General features: G+C 42.9%; 1 protein-coding gene across 6 annotated transcripts in view; it reads left to right on the top strand.

Moving 5' to 3' along the window:
• Positions 1–16550, top strand: part of AGBL1 (AGBL carboxypeptidase 1) — a 733956-nt gene that overhangs the window by 373865 nt on the left and 343541 nt on the right. For all 6 annotated transcript variants that reach the window (XM_047736649.1, XM_047736650.1, XM_047736647.1 and 3 more), the window contains one exon: positions 9592–9721. In XM_047736649.1, coding sequence (XP_047592605.1) covers positions 9592–9721 — 130 coding nt within the window. The remainder of the gene's footprint in view (positions 1–9591; positions 9722–16550) is intronic.

The raw sequence follows: 16550 nt of genomic DNA, 5'->3' as shown, positions 1-16550 counted from the left end.
AGAGGATTTAATGGGTTGGCGAGCACAAAGTGTTGTGGGAACAACCAGGAAATCTGGCTTGCCTGTCACCGTGGATTTCGGTTGGGTGGTAATAAGAGGTTAAGTTGGATTAGTGAGCTGAGACCAGTTTGTAGATCTTGAATGCCAGCCAAAGTGGTTTACACATCCTCTTTGAGGTAATGGGAAGCCATTGAAAGAATTTGGATATCATTTTGGAATTATGTCAAATTGGGAGAAAAACATGATGAGAGATAGGAGAGGAGAAAGCCAGTGGGGAGGCCATGGCTGCAATTCAGGTATGAGGTGATAAATCTTGGACAATTTCTCTTCTTATGAATCTGTGTTTCAAAAAATAAAACTGTATAGCCCACCTCCCTCTTCTCCTCCCCCCTTGTGTATCTCCCTCTTTCTTTCTCTTTTCTTCTGAAAGTTTTTTTTCTAGAATTATGGGTTTTTAAAGGAGAAAATCACCTTGGATAGAGATCATGTGTCCTGATCTTTTTTTTTTTTTTTCTTTTAACATGACTGAGCCAAGCAAAATTAAGAAACTTGCCTAAGATCGCATGGTAACAAGTGTCAAAGCCAAGACTAAAATAAAATTTGTTTTCTGACTTTCTCTTCAGCACTGTAAGTGTTATCATTCCTTTCTCCACTTTCTCTTGCCAGGACTTCAAGGAAAAGGAACTCCAGTGTTCCCAGATAGTTCTCTCGCATTTCTTTTAACCCAGGATGGTCTTGGTGATCCTATTGCTTTTAGGAGATAAAGTTAATGTTTCCCATCTACTGAAACTGACTTATAAGAAGTCATGATTTATAAGAAATACATGTTTGGTCATTCAGTTCATCAGAATATGTTTCTCATATGTATTTGGTTTTTGTCCAGAGTTCCTGGCTCCGACAGCCCTGATAATTTCCTGTGATATGGGCTATATCTTGTTATAGCGTATCTTGTTATGTTAATGGACGTGACTTTTGGACCCCACTCAGTGGCCGAGACTGGTTGCCAGGAGAACCAATCATGTGATTAGAGGATTGTGACTTAGAGTCTTATCCCCAGACCTCAGTGGAGGGAAAAGGGGCTGAAGGTTGAATCAGGCAATGGGCAAAGACTTAGTTAATTATGACCCTGCCTTGAAGCTTCCGTAGAGACTTCCGGGGATTGTTGGCCGACTGGCCTCAGAACTGTTAGCTGACCCTCCAGGTTAGTGAGCCTGTGGAGACTAGAGAGGGCGGTGCCTTGGAGAAGGCCAGGAAGCTCTGTGCCCTTTCTCTACACCTTACTCTCTACATCTCTTCATCTGGGTCTTATTTGTATCCTTTATCATATCCTTAATAAACTGGTAAACGCAAGTGTTTCTCTGAGTTCTGTGAGCCCCTGTAGCAAATTAATCAAGCCTAAGGAGGAAGTCAGTGGAACCTCCAGTCTGTAGCTGGTAGGTCAGAAACACAGGGAAGCCTGGGGCATGGGGGGTGGGGGGTATCTTGTAGGACTGTGGAATCTGATGCTATCTCTAGGTAGTGTCAGAATTGAGGTGAATTCTCAGATACCTTCTGGTCTTCTGAGAATTGCTTGGTGTTTTGTCTGGAGGAAACACTCCCATCTCTCCAGGTCAGAATTAGGTCCAGGAACCCATAAAGACCAATCAGCAGAAATAATTTTTTTACATCTGTTTTCCTTGCCTCAAGAGACTCATCTGGATTTTATTATACACCAGAGTTAAACACACTGACATCCTCTGGAGAAAACAGAGAATCACCTTTCTGGCTACTTCTCCTAGCTAGCAGGGAAGGGAGGAGTTGTTATTCCCTGGAGATAACTTTTGGCTTGATGAACTCATCAGGGAGATGTAAATGCATGGTCTGTTTTCTGGTCCATAAGGAAAAATGACCTTAAAATGAAATAAGTCTCTGAGGCGTAGAAAAAGAGAAAAAGTAAAGAGCTATGAATTCTTTCCATGCCGGAAGAGAAACATGGGGTGTTATTTAATCTCCTGGCTCACTAAAGAACCCTAATTTCTGAGCTTCCTTGGGAGGTCTCAGCTATAAACTTCTTCATCAACTCTTGCATTTAGGAAAAGAGAATAGAACTCCCACAGCCATTTTATTTAAAAAAAAATTATTTTTCTCAGTGGTAATGGTTTTGAGCTTTACATGGAATTTTTTCATCAAAGGTTTCTCCCGAACAAGGAAAGTACAGTGACTTTTAATCCAAAGCAGACAGCAGCAGTACAGAGGCCCCTGCCAAGACAAAGATGATAGGAAAAATCAATATCCCATAATTAAATCTGTTGAATTGACAGTGAAAAAAAAAGTCACAGTTTTAATTTAGATATTGGCTGCCCAGAGAAGAAAGATTCTGACGGCAGTAAAATGGGGAGTTGGGTTTCATTTATTCCTTAGATGATGGTGACGAGTTCGCTACCACATGCTGATCGGCATGCTGAGTTGGGGCTAAGACATTAACAGAACAAGATGTACCCGATGTCTGCCTTGGGCTGCCCCTCGATGATAACCCCTAGACTACATTCTTAGTAGGGCATGTTCACTGCCGTATTCCTCAGGAGAAGAGTAGTATCTGACATGTAGAAGATGTTGTGATAATAAATATTTGATGAATTAATGAGTATGTTTTGATACAATACTTTTCTCTTTTGAATATAACTTTATACCTTATCCTAACTTGTCAAGTAGGCAGTGTCCATCAATCCTTTTCTTTTTTTTTTTAATTTTTTTTTTTAAAGGTGTTATTTATCTATTTGACAGAGAAACACAGCGAGAGAGGAAACACAAGCAGAGGGAGTGGGAGAGGGAGAAGCAGGCTTCCTGCTGAGCAGGGAGCCCAGTGAGGGGCTTGATCCCAGACCCCGGGATCATGACCTGAGCCAAAGGCAGATGCTTAACAACTGAGCCACCCAGGCACCCCAATCCTTATTTTCTTGATTATCTTTGTCGGGAAATGAGTGTCAATTTTTTTTCAAAGGATTTTTTTTTTCTATTTTAACATGAGGGAGATAATCATTAGTTCTTGTTTTTTAAAATTTTTTCTTTTATAATTTCCCACTCTGACAGCTTTTGGCAAAGACTGTTAATGGATTTTAAATCTCAGAAATTAAAGAAATCCTTCTTACTCACCTCTGTTAAGTAATGTGATGGGGTCCAAAAGGCAAGCCAGTTTTAATAGGTGAATTCCGGGGATTGTTGGTCCGCTGGTCTCACAACTGTTGGCAGAGGCTAAGGTTTGCTGTTGATGTGCATGTGTTTGACAAATGCTTCCCAGATACTTGATATCAAGACACAGCTTTAGAAACCTCAACCTTGGTATTCACTGTTTCAGTGGGAGTGATACCTATTTTTATGGAATCACTTATATATGGGATCAAATGCTGTGTAGGTAAGTGAATTAACTGGTTATCTTTTCTTGATTTAGACAAATGCTATTATGGGGCTCACTCTGTTTGCCAGTCTGGTCCACCCCTTAATTTGGTATGATTTCATATTTTTTTAAATTTTTTTTTTTAAAGATTTTATTTATTTATTTGAGAGAGAGACAGTGAGAGAGAGCATGAGCTAGGAGAAGGTCAGAGGGAGAAGCAGACTCCCCATGGAGCTGGGAGCCTGATGTGGGACTCGATCCCAGGATTCCGGGATCATGACCTGAGCCGAAGGCAGTCGTCCAACCAACTGAGCCACCCAGGCGTCCCATATTTTTTTAAATTTTTAAAAAAGATTATTTATCTATCTATTTATGTATTTAGAGAGCATGCTTGCATGTGCAGTAAGTGGGGGGAGGCACAGAAGGAGAGAGGGAGAGAGAATCTCAAGCAGACTCTGCTTTGTGCGACAATTATCAAGAGTTGGAAGCTTAACCAACTGAGCCACATAGGTGCCCCTCCCCTGGTCTGATTTCAGCTGAACTTGTCCTTACCTTGTTATCTTTTAAATTGTTCCATTGGGTGTTTGAATGGTATTATGAAACCAGACTTGTCAAAATAAGCTAGAGAAAACACATTTTCATTTTAATTCTGTATTGGTTTGCAAATGAAATCATGTGAGAGTAATACAACACCCGGGAAAATGGAGTGGTGGGGGGAGGCGCATCCAGACTTTTGGGGCTGGGGCTGCTCCTGGTGAGATGCTAGCATGTGTTCCAGGTTCCTGAAATTGTGGGCATTGTAGACCTTTATAACATACCTGAGTTCCTCGTGAGTGTTAATTTTCTTTCTTCCTCAAGGTATGGTAGAAAACACTGCTTCTCACACTGAGTATGCATACAGATTCCTTGGTGTGGGGGTGGGTGAGGGGGTCTTGTTAAAAACGCAGATTCTGGGGTGGGACCCGAATTTCTGCATCTCTAACAAGCTCCCAGGTCGGTGACCATACTTGGAGAAACAAGGACATAAAGACCCAACTGGTTTGGATTCGGACTGACGTAGGTTCAAGGGTCGACTGTGCGTAACTTTCTTCTTGAAGAAGTTGACATTTGAACCCAGGTCAGTTCACCTGGCCCATCTTTTAGAGACTTCAGGTTCTCCTTTGCCTTGGCTCTGGGATGGTCAGACCTTTAGGGATGCACTGCTGGGTGTCGGAGGTGTTGAGGCACACCTGGGTTTAGTCTTTTCTGTTCCCCTGCTCTCTGGATTGTTGACTCTGAGCATTTCGCATGACAAAAAAAACACCCTATGCTAACATGTCCTTGGCAACTCTGATTGTCTACAGCTTCACAGCAACCATGTTCTTCAGATGAAGCTGCCATTGGTTTTCCCTTTTTCTCTAGCCAAGCAGCGTTTATTTAGAAAGCTCTGGGTGCAGTGTCTGGCTGATAGTGCCCCATGCTGTTCTGCCTTATTCCTGAAGCTTCCATGCGTCTCTTTACATTTATAAATATTCTCCTCTTGCACCCATGCTGCCTCCCATTACTTGGATGTGCAGTGAATGGTGAAGATGTTTGCTAAGTCTCAAACACGTGGCTTCTCTTCAGACTTCGGAGCTGGCTCTGCTGGGGGCCACGGAGATGATCATTCATTCAGTCTGATGGGCCCCGTCTCTCCATTTATCAGTCACGGATGGTTGAGGGATTTTTGAATCATTCTGTGTCTGAGTGAAGTTTGATAGATTCTCATTCAAGAAGAGAATTGCTTTTCCTCCTTCTCTCTCTGACTTGTGGTCCTTTCTTTGTATTAGGGGTCCTGGTTGTTCAGGATCTGCTTGTCCAGACCCTTAGCTAAATATAGCTTGTTTCCCTGTCTCTGGCCAGGGTGATCCCTATTCTTAGCAGATAGGAAAATATGTAATTAATGTTAAAAGAATGAATTCTAGTGACATCATTTGCCTTTCGGTTGTTTGACTTTTGAGACCATTCTTTATCTGGGGTACCATGCTCCCAATCAGTGACCTCTTAGGACTGCTGCCACTGATTCCCTGTTTATTTATTTTTTTTTTAGTTATTTTTTTAAAGATTTTATTTATTTATTTGACAGAGAGAGATCACAAGGAGGCAGAGAGGCAGGCAGAGAGAGACAGAGAAACAGGCTTCCCGCTGAGCAGTGAGCCTGTTGCAGGGCTCAATTCCAGGACCCTGAGACCATGACCTGAGCCGATGGCAGAGGCTTTAACCCACTGAGCCACCCAGGCACCCTGATTCCCTATTGAATAGCTTCAGCTGAGATGCTTGTGTTTGACCATATTTTCAGGAGATCGGAGGCCTTTCTTGTATCTTTTTTTCCCCCATAGGAAGAAGTATGGCCTACCAAACACCACAGGTTTAAGACTTCCTGGACACAGGATGTTAATGCCTGAGAAGAGTAGGTGCCCAACATGTATATAAAAGCAGTCAGTGGTAGAAACACGCAGGCTGGTGGGAAGGTACATGTCTCACCTAAAACATTCAAAGTCAGCGTGAAACGGCAAATTTTGGCCCACATCCTACCTTGGAAATACCTTTCAGAATTTGAGATCTGACTTTGAGGGGACCAACTGCTCCAGTTTTCCGGGAACTGAGGGGTTCTCTGGGAGGTAGCATTTTCAGGGCTAAAACTGCAACATTCCTGGACAAACCAGATGGTTTTTCACCCAAGCTCTAGCATGTTCAGTGCATATAAGCATTGTCTTAAACTAGACTGTAGCTAAACTAAAGCTTTTAAAATAGGGAAGACTTGTTGGATCAGTTAGCTTCACCTGTTAAAACCAGAAAGAAGTATTTCTTCTTCTTTTTTTTTTCTTTTTCCTCTGTAAGTTTGCAGTTTTCAATGGAGAAAAAAGTAGCAATGCTCACTCTTTTATTCTTATAAGCAAAGCAGGACTTTAAACTCTATTTGAGGGATGACCCCTTTTCAGAAATTAGAGGCACTGAATTTATTGCCAGCCAGTCATAGCTGCCCATCTGCTAATTCTCTCCACATAGTGGGAGCAGCTGTCATTTCAGAAATGCTACAGTAGATAATAAGATTGGGTACGTTTCATCTTCAAATGCTTAAAACAAATCTCTAGGAAGAACAGCGGCAGTTTCTCTGACTGCATGAATCTCAGATATTATTAACACAAAATGCCAAATGGATTTGGAAATTGGAAGCAAATGGATTTGCTTTAAAAGGAGAAGCACTCAAGTTACGTGTAGTACATATTGTGATAATCTGCACTTGCGTAGATACACGGACTGCTGTAGCAATAGGCAGACCCAGAGATACTCTCCCAATCATAGCCACGCAGAGAGCCCTGAGTACAAATACATATGGGCTTCTAAGTCCACACAACCTATGGGTACAAAGGGAATGGATGCATCACTCTCTCCATACCCTGCACAACAAAATTTACCCAAAGCTAATGGCTTTCCTCTGTCTTACATGGGTCATTTCTCCAAATCCACATAATTAGATAATCTCAGATGCCATCCACCAGCCCCCTCTGCGCTATTTAACAGCCTGAAGTCCAATTGAAAATTTACATTGTTACTCCCTCAGAATTTTTTTTCTTAGATGAATTCTTTTCTTTTTAGTCTCATAGCTTCCACCTCTAAGTCTGCTCAAGTGAGCTGGTCATTGGACCACAGCCTCTTGTTTGGGTTTCCTAGCCAAGAGGATCCTTTTCAATCAACCTGTATAGAGCTCCTTCATTATTCTTCATAATGAAAAAAAAATTAGGGCGAGGTGAGGAACCAATGAACGTTGTCCACGTGCTGCTGTGCATCCCTGAGCCTTCTAGATGGGGATGAAGATGTAAATTTAGATAGAGATGGGGATGTGCACATGGATATAGGTATGGATATGACCTAAAGAGAGACACGGGTAGAGATAGAGTTCTGTAGATATTTCCCCATGGAGATATCATTTCATTTGATCTTCAGCATAATTCAGGGAAGCGAGTTACATTTATTTCTATATTTTTTGCCTATGGGGCTGTTGACTCTCAAAGAGAATCCCAAATCCCATATCCAGCGATAGGACTGTGAGTTGGGAGTCGTCCTCTTAACGCCAACCCAGGGCTTATTCTGACTGCAACACAAGCTTTACTTTTTTCTACTTTTGCTATGAGCATTTTCTCATGTAGACATTGTCCCCACACTTGTTCTCCAAGGAGCACATGGAAAGAGAGAGTTGACATGGAATTGATGGCTACTGGGTATATACATTGCCTGCATTTTCATTTATACAGATGGAAGTGCTTTTAAAGGGTCTTACTGATTTCATCACTTTTGATGTTACCAAGAAAAAACACAAATCCCCAGTGTTGATGAGAAACCAGGTCAAGGCAAGGAGAATCACAGAGCGGTCCGTGTCCCGGGGCTCAGGGATGTTGTGCCTGCGAGTACCTTGATTTGAGAAAAGAAATTCATTTAAACACAGCAAATACTCTCAGGACCAAGTCTGGGACGTCTGCTTCTCTCTGCTGCTATCACTGTTCAAGATCTCCTTTGTGTTTTACCTCCATCCCTGGTCGCCAGGCGGAACAGATAAACCCTATTTCTCGATGTCATTGCTATTAAAAAGAGGAAGGGAGAAAAAAATAGAAAGAAAAGGACAAAAAAATCACAGAGGAAGTTGAAAAAACCTACTATTTCTCAAGTCAAAATATTTTAATGGTGAGATCGGGATAAATGATTAATCTAAAGATTCTTAGTTTCTAGCGATCTGTAAGGGGAGGCTGACAAGCACCAAGAAACTAATATTTAAAGATAATTTCAGAAACATGAAGATGAGAAAGTGGTGAAAGAAGGAGGCTGAACCTTTTTCCTTCCACCTCCAAGATTTATTGAAAATAGTGATTAAAAAAAAAAAAACACAGAAAATGTATCTGGTTCTATACTTAAATGCTAGTACATTTATTCCTTCGAAATTATTTACTGAATACTGATTCTGGTAGTTACTATATTAGGGTTTTGATGGTAATAAAGCACTGTTCCGGCCCCCAGGAGGCTCCCAGTCCAAGGAAAGAGAGGTAAAAATAACTAAATAACAGTAAAACCCCACCCAAAGTGGTTTATGAGAATCTCTGATTAAGGGGAACTCTGGCAGCTCGTGTAACTAACAGGACCAGAACAGGGTGGCCTGGCAAAGGGACAGCGGACAGGGTTGCTCTGAGGGATCTGTGACTGTCTGAAGGACCTGATGTGTGGAAGGACTAGGGCTGCAGGAGATGTGGCCTGGCATGGGGGAAGGAGGAGGGGGATGCTGGGCTGCCTCCCCTCCATTCGTGGCCTCTCTCCTGTTAGCTCTCCTGAGTAAATAGCATCGTAGCAGGCCTGCTGGGGGCCTCCCCCGAGCTTGGGCTGGCTGCACTTGGTCATCTTGGAGCATCTCTTTTTTTCGGATGACCTGATCTGACAGCTCAGCATCTTGGCTTCCCCCTGAATCGCAGGCCACGCTCTCCTAACCAGCTGCGTCAACTTTGTAAAGTAACTTGATGCTTTCCAGTGTGAACGTCTCCGTTTCCCAAATGAGGGGATGGATGACTCCGCTCATGTGTCATGATGTCTTCGCAAAAGATACTCGGGCTCTCTGGGTAAATGTCAAGTGTGCTGTGTCACCTGTATGGATAAGATGGGAGAAGGAGCCATATGCTTTCTCAGAGGCAAAGAGCCCTGGATGTGAAGCCTAGCTATTAGTTATGTGATCTTGAGTCATTTATGTAGTCATTTTGAAGCTCCAGTCTCTTCACTGGGATGCAGAACTATCCACCTGGCAGAGTTATTGGGCCAGCTGGAAAGAGTGTATATAAGGCACCCGGCATGACAGTTTGAGCTCAACTTAATTATTTGTAGAATTGAAGGTCCCAGAGCCCAGAAAAATTTATGGAATTCATTTTGTGTAGATGCATATAACAGGGAACTATCATTTCCCAAACTTTGTCCTGAAACAGCGATGACCCAGTAGCAAGTCAAATATGGTTTCCATTTCTTTTGGGGGCCTGAGAATAATCCCAACACTTCGGGAGCTTGAATGACAGATCCGCAGCTTTCTGGACATCTGCAATGGATGCCAATCGGGCAGAAGTCAGAGGGACGCGGGATTCATTAGTTCGTTTGTCTTGTCGAGCTCTATTTTCACGAGTTATTTTCTTCTCAACGAGTATTTATTTGCTCTTTGTTTGTTCCCGCAGCCACAGATGCTCACTGAAAGGGGAGGATTTGAACAGACAGTGGCTCTCTCCCAGCGCTCGTCTCCAGCCAACGATCTACCACGCCAAAGGGCTCCTGTACTACCTGAGCAGTGTTGGCCGAAGTCCCAGGGTGAGTCACTTCTTTCTGCCTCCACACTCTGGGCTGGTTCCTTCCATCTTTCACGAGGAAGCTTACTTTCTGTCAAGGAAAGAAACCCAGATACAAGCCAAAGACCTATGTGTGACAGGCTTTAATGGGGGATGTATTCATTTCCTAGGGCTGCCATAATAAAGCACCACAGACTGAGTACCTTGAAGCAGAACAGAAACACATTCTCTCACTTTTCTGGAAGCTAGACATCTAAGATCAGGACATCAGCCAGCAATGATATCTCCAAAGGCTCTAGGAAAAACCCTCCATTGCCTATTCCTGGCTTCAGCTGATTCCTGGGAGTCCCGAGTATCCCTTGGCTTGTGGCAGCCAGTCTCAACCCTCTGCCATCGTGTGTGTGTGTGTGTGTGTGTGTGTGTCTGCGTGTCTATGTATAGACTTCCCTCTTCTCGTAAGGAAAGCAGTCACTGGATTGGGGTGACTTCATTAGGGCCCACCACAATGAGTACAGCCTCATCTGAACTCGATTTCCTCTTCAAAGACTTGTCTCTAAATAAGGTCCCATTCACAGGAACTAAGAATAGAGCTTCAACATGCTTTTTATTTTTTGGAGGGGGTAGACACAGTTTAATACACAATAGTGGAAAACATTGGTTCAACACCCATTGGTAAGAGGTGTACAAAAATTGCATTTTAACCCATTTTCTACGTCTTTATTTTTCTGGGTTTTAAGTTATTGGTCAACAAAGAATATGTTTCTAATAAGTAGTGTTTCGAAGAAATGCTCTCTATGTTCATATTCATGTTCAAGTAGTACTTACTCCGTTCCAGAGATGATTCTGACACTGTCCCAGGTACTTTTATGTGCCGGGTTTAGCAACTGTACAATTGAGAGAAAACATGTCCACCCCCCCCGACTTACTGATGGTTCCTACATAGGATTTTCTTTTTCTTTTCTTTTTTTTTTCTTTCTTTTTTTTTTTTTTTACTTTACTATCGAGTGAAGCTGAGTCACGTTCAGTAGGAACCATATTTCATATTTTGAACTTTGGTCTTTTCCCAGGCAAGAGACACGTGGTTCGATCCTCCCTTGTGCTGCTGGGCAGTGGCAGCAAGCCAGAGCTCCCAGCCAGCCACATAATCAGGAGGATGAGCAACCTCTACCGGTACCACAGTTTGGTACCCGTACAGCCATTCTGTTGTTCAGTTTCAGTTTAGTGTTCAATAAATAGATGAGATAATCAGCACTTTATTATAAAATAGGCCTTATGTTAGATGATTTCACCCAACTGCGTGCTAATGTAAGTGTCCTGAGCACATGAGGGTAGGGGAGGCTAAGCTGTGTTTGGTAGGTTAGGTGTATTAAATACATTTTCAATGTATGATATTTTCAATTTATGATGGACTTAACAGGTTGTAATTTCATCATCAATTGATGAAGGTCTGTATTTGGAACCAGAGGCCTAAGCTTGGGATAAGGAAGGAAGGAATGGCAGCCAAGTTAACTGTCTAAGAACAATAATTTGTCGGCTATAAACTGTGAACGTATTCTCTGCAAAAGTATCGAGGGGGCATCTGTCCAGACTTAGAGTGCTTACCTAACCAAGGAACATAAAATAGTGTGGGGAAGCCCACTGATGGGCCAAACAATCACCTCTCCCATTAACCACTGTTTGAACGTATATTATGTGATTAAAATGGTGACACGTTCAGTGACTATCTATTGAAATATTAGGTGAATATCTAGTATAGAATCTTACTACAGTCTCAGAAAGACTAAGGGGTCAAGTGATTTTCCTGAGGTCATCAGGAGGTATATGGCAGAGTTGGCATTCAGTTCTGACCTGTTTTCCACCCTGGAACCCAGTCTGTCTTTATCACGTACTCTCTGAGAGAGGGTATTGTGGTCCCCAAACTGTCCTCTGGTTCACCGATTCCATAGGACAAACAGAACTCAGAATAGCTGCTGTCCTTATAATTATAGTTTATTATGGTGAAGGGATACAGATTAAAAGCAGCAAAGGTAATGAGTGCATAGCACAGAATCCAGGAGAGACAAAGGTAGGTTTCTAGGCATCTGCTCCCCGTGGAGCTGTATGGACAGAGCTTAACTCAGTAGTGATGTGTGGTGACATGGAGAGTATTGCCAACCAGGGAAGTTCGTCTGAGCTTTGATGTCCAGGGTTTTTATTGGGGCTCAGTTATAGTAATAACCCCACATGGCTGATCTTAGTTACTCCGTCTCCAGCCCCTTTAGAGGTCAAACTGACACATTATGGCCCAAGACCTTCACCATAGATTATACTGTCAGCATCAACCATTGGCATGACCCAACTTCCTGGTAAAGAAAGACAGTCTTGGGGCGCCTGGGTGGCTCAGTGGGTTAAGCCGCTGCCTTCGGCTCAGGTCATGATCTCAGGGTCCTGGGATCGAGCCCTGCATCGGGCTCTCTGCTCAGCAGGGAGGCTGCTTCCTCCTCTCTCTCTGCCTGCCTCTCTGCCTGCTTGTGATCTCTCTCTGTCAAATAAATAAATAAAATCTTTAAAAAAAAAAAAAAAAAGAAAGACAGTCTTGTCTAGAAGACTATTCTAAGAGTGTTCGAGTGATCTCTCAGGAGCCAGACCTTTCTTAGCAATGTGCAAGGTTTGAGGCAATACTTGACTACAAAGAGAACAAACAATGTAACAATATCCTTTCTCTTTTAAAATCCTTGTTCTACACTGTGCAGTGTGCAGTATTTTCATGCTAATCCTCGCCACCCCATCTAAGGAGACACTATAATCTATGTTGTCTACCCTCTAGAGGCAAGGTCATGGCCTGTATAGCAGAACACCAATCTTACAATCAAGGCCTGGGAAGGATGTGTTCTCTGAGAAAAGAAAACTTAGCCTCTGTGAGAAGAGAGATTACAGGGAAAGAGGTCCTTACCTGATACACATTTAAATATACAAGCATTCAACCCATAACAAACAGGATTCTTCTCTACTCTGACAACCTCTAATTGAAGAGCAGAACATTTATTTTAAAGTACGACAGGTGAATGCCTTGTTTAAAAAATATAAATAAACATTAATTAACTGTAAACATGACAGCTACAGACTTGTTTCCTGCTGGGAGCATCTGAGAGGTGGGTGAGAAACAGCTGAGTACTAAATGCTATCACAGTGTTACAAAACTCTCTAATGGGCTCAGCATCACCTTTTAGTTCCCTGTGAGGCTGTACTTAACCAGCCACCTGCTGACAGCAGAAGCAGCGCCACTCTTACTAGAGCCAGACCTGTCCTGGACACAGAAACTTAACCATGGTGTCCAGATTGGCTCTTGGACTGCGTGGTTATAGATTAACTGACTCTGTCTAACCTCTAGCTCATAGGAACTAAAGTATCAGGAAGCTACTTCTGGTGGCTAGGAGATATAACCTATAGGTGGTAGTCGGACATTTGCCTGTTGGTGAATAGAATAATTTGAACTCCCAGAACCAATGAGAATGTGAGATAGTGAGAGAAAGAAGTATCCTGATACTGCCAGGGGTTGCTGAAGACCGGACAGATCATTGAGTTTGTAGATAGTATGGCAATATTTGCATATTGTTTCATCTATCCATCCATCCGCCCATCCACCCATCCGTCTATCCATCCATCCATTCATGCATCTACTTATCCACCCATCCACTCATTCATCCAATCATCCATCCGTCCATCCATCAGTCTACCCATCTACCCATCTATCCACCCATCCACTTATTCATCCACTCATCCATCTATCCATCTATATACCCATTCACCCATCCATCCACCCATCCAGCCATTGATCTACTCATCCACCCATCCATCCACCCATCCATTCATTCATTCATCCACTCATCCATACACCCATTCACCCATCCATCCACCCATCCATCTGGGCAGTCATCCATGTGTCCATTCTTGTACAGCAAGTGTGTATAATCACCAGAAAGGAAAAAGATGGTCCTTTTTTGCACACAATGGGGGGGGTGGTTTCTATAGTTACTTTGTTAGAAAGTTGAGTCGGGTCTGCAAAGAAACAAGAAGTACAAAATGGTAAAAACTGCAACAAAAGTCCATGTGAGTTTTGTAGGAACACAAATAAGGGGTTGAGTCATCTTCCCTCAAGGTTATGGAAAAACCAGAGAGGAGAGATGCCACTGAAGCTGCACTTGAAGGATTAATAAGAGTTTTTGTTTGTTTGTTTGTTTGTTTTTATTACAGTAAAGTAGAGAAAAATAATAGTCTTTTCCCAGAGGGTCAACAGGACTGCCTGTGATCTCTTAGATGTTCTTCCTTGTGAAACTGGCATTCTGGCAAGTTTTCTGCAGTTGGGGTGATTGCAAGGGGCAAAGGAAGGAAAGCTTCTTATTACCTGCTGGCATAGATTCATTTGATATGACACTGACGTTATAGTCTCTTTCCCATTTTGTTGAGCCCTGATTTTCTGTCTCTAATTTATGAGAGAAGGTCAAAAATCTGTTCCAGGTGTTGGATCCAAAACCCAGAAGCATAGTGAATAATGGTACACTCATACATTGGAGTACTATTCAGGAAGAAATAAACAAGACAGAACCCAGCAGTGATGAGCTGCTGGTACACGCAATAACAGACGGACTTCAGAAGCATGTTGAGTGACATAGGATAGACACTGTTTCTACGTATGTAAAGTTCAAGATGGAAGAATCAGAACGTTGGTTGCCTCTAGCAAGGGATCCAATAATGGAGGCCAGGGGGACTTTTGAGGTTAGTAGAAATGTTCTACATCTCAATTAAAGAGTCACTTATACCCAAACTCATTGACTGAAAAGTCACTTGAGGTCTGTGCATGTCACTGTAGGTACATATTTACATAAATACAGAAAATTAAAGACAAACAAATCAAAGCATAGTCACAGGGATTTGAAGCACAGCTAGGAGACAAAGGGACCTGCCCAAAATGAGACAGACCAACATGCAGGCATGCACACAGCAGAGTGGAAAGGCTGTAGGAGAAAGATCTGTTTATGAGTCAGAAAGGTCCAGCCAAGACAAGGCATGCCAGCAGAGAAGCCCAGAGAACAGACTCCACCACTATCGGCTAGTAGGAGGCACTGAATCTGTTCCTCTTTGGGGAGGTCCCTGCGAGGGCCAGGAGGTGTGGACATGGCTAAGGGGAATGGAAGAAAGCTGTGAGTCTCCCTCAGGCTCCCAAGAAGGCAGGCCAACAGCCTCTTCTAGGCTTCTGTGTTGCAGCTGGCCTGGCCCCTGTGTCCCTATGAAGAATCTGGGCTTTGGAATTAGGAGCAGTATTGATTCTTTCCTCCTGGCTCTCACTATAGGAGTGCGTGCTGGTAAAGGGATTTCAGTGCTCTTTGAAGAGCTCATTGATTTCCATTTACAACTTATATAAACTAGGCCGCCTTCTGCCAAGGGACAGGGTGGGCATATTTTGGTTTTATCTTTCTCTGGGGCCCAGTGGAACAGAATTTTTAGCTACTTAAATGATTTTCCTGGTCTTATTCTGTCCCTCCGGCATATGTTTTTAGTTAATCAGCTTCTTCTAAGAGACACAAAAGGAGACTGCAGAAATGTATGGTATGTCTCTTCCTGAAACCTGAGTTCCCCAAGGCCTCAAGATACACTAGACACACTATTTATTTTCACTTTATACCTCAGAAGTGGCAGAAGGACAAGTGTTATTTTTGCTCATTTTTGTTTATTCATGCTAAGGTACTACATCTAGAATTCCCCTCTTTTCATGTGTAAGGATATGGTTGAGGGGGAGCAGAATGTTCTTGGAGGTCCTGGGTGAGAAAAAATTAAATATGATTCCATATTCTTTTATTTAAAATTGTTCCCACTGTATCAGAATACAGATTAAACAGTGCTTCTCTAAATACCAGAAACCATGTTCTGTAGGTATTTTTATAGACACCAGTACTTCCACATTTAAGTGAATTGCTAAAGTTTCTTGAATAAATTTATGTTGACAAGCAGAGAAGTTTTCTTCTTTCTCCCTTGCTGGTATCTCTAATGTATCTTTTGTGTGTATCACAGGGGTGGAAATCTTGGGTTTTCTATGTGCCACAGGGAGGGCCAGTCATATTTTTCAAAGAACTTTGAGCCAGTTCCCTCTTTGTCATTTTTTGGTGAGGCGGAGCAAAGCTAGGAGGTTGAATGGAGGGGAAAGTAGGAGGGTAGTTGCCTGAATTAATGTGATGGTGCCTCTGCCTAGAGCTTGTGGAATGGGGAGGAGGCAAGAAATGTGTGGAGACAGGACCAGATGGGCTAATTTTGCCATAAGACTGCTGTCTATGAGGGAGGGCCACAGGTAAAAACAGACATCAGATGAAGAAACAGGGGACTTGTGCTGCATCTGTTCAGTACACATGTTCGAGGAGGACTGGTTGGTGAGTGGAGCAAGGCAGCATTGATCACGGCAAATGGCACTGGACATAGACCTCAAAGTTCTAGTCCCAGAAAGTGGGAGTTGCCAACCATAAAGCCCAACCCAGCCTCGGGGGCCAAGACTACGGACAGCCCTTGAAGATAGGAATGCAAATTAGGAAACTGAGGTAAGCCTTCTTACTTGGAGGAAGTAAGCATGGTAGTGGGTCAGCATTGTATCCCACCCTCTGGGTTTATCCAGACAACGTGGACATCTGCAATGGGTCAAAAAGATTAGTCTAGGCCTCACGTCTTTGGGAATACAGGGGTCCCAATAACCCATCTACCCTGATTGGGAGTGGTGCACAAAATGGGTAGATCAATGCTTCTACATTGAGAGCCTCAGTACCTATAACTGAGTGAAACAGAAGGCAGTGGCCTCACTCAGGCTGACAGATCACTGGGACTACGTC

The sequence above is a fragment of the Lutra lutra genome, chromosome 7 (genome assembly GCF_902655055.1).
Source record: "Lutra lutra chromosome 7, mLutLut1.2, whole genome shotgun sequence".
Lineage (NCBI taxonomy): Eukaryota > Metazoa > Chordata > Mammalia > Carnivora > Mustelidae > Lutra > Lutra lutra.
Note: the sequence above shows the minus strand (reverse complement) of the source record. Positions and strands in the feature narration are given on the sequence as shown.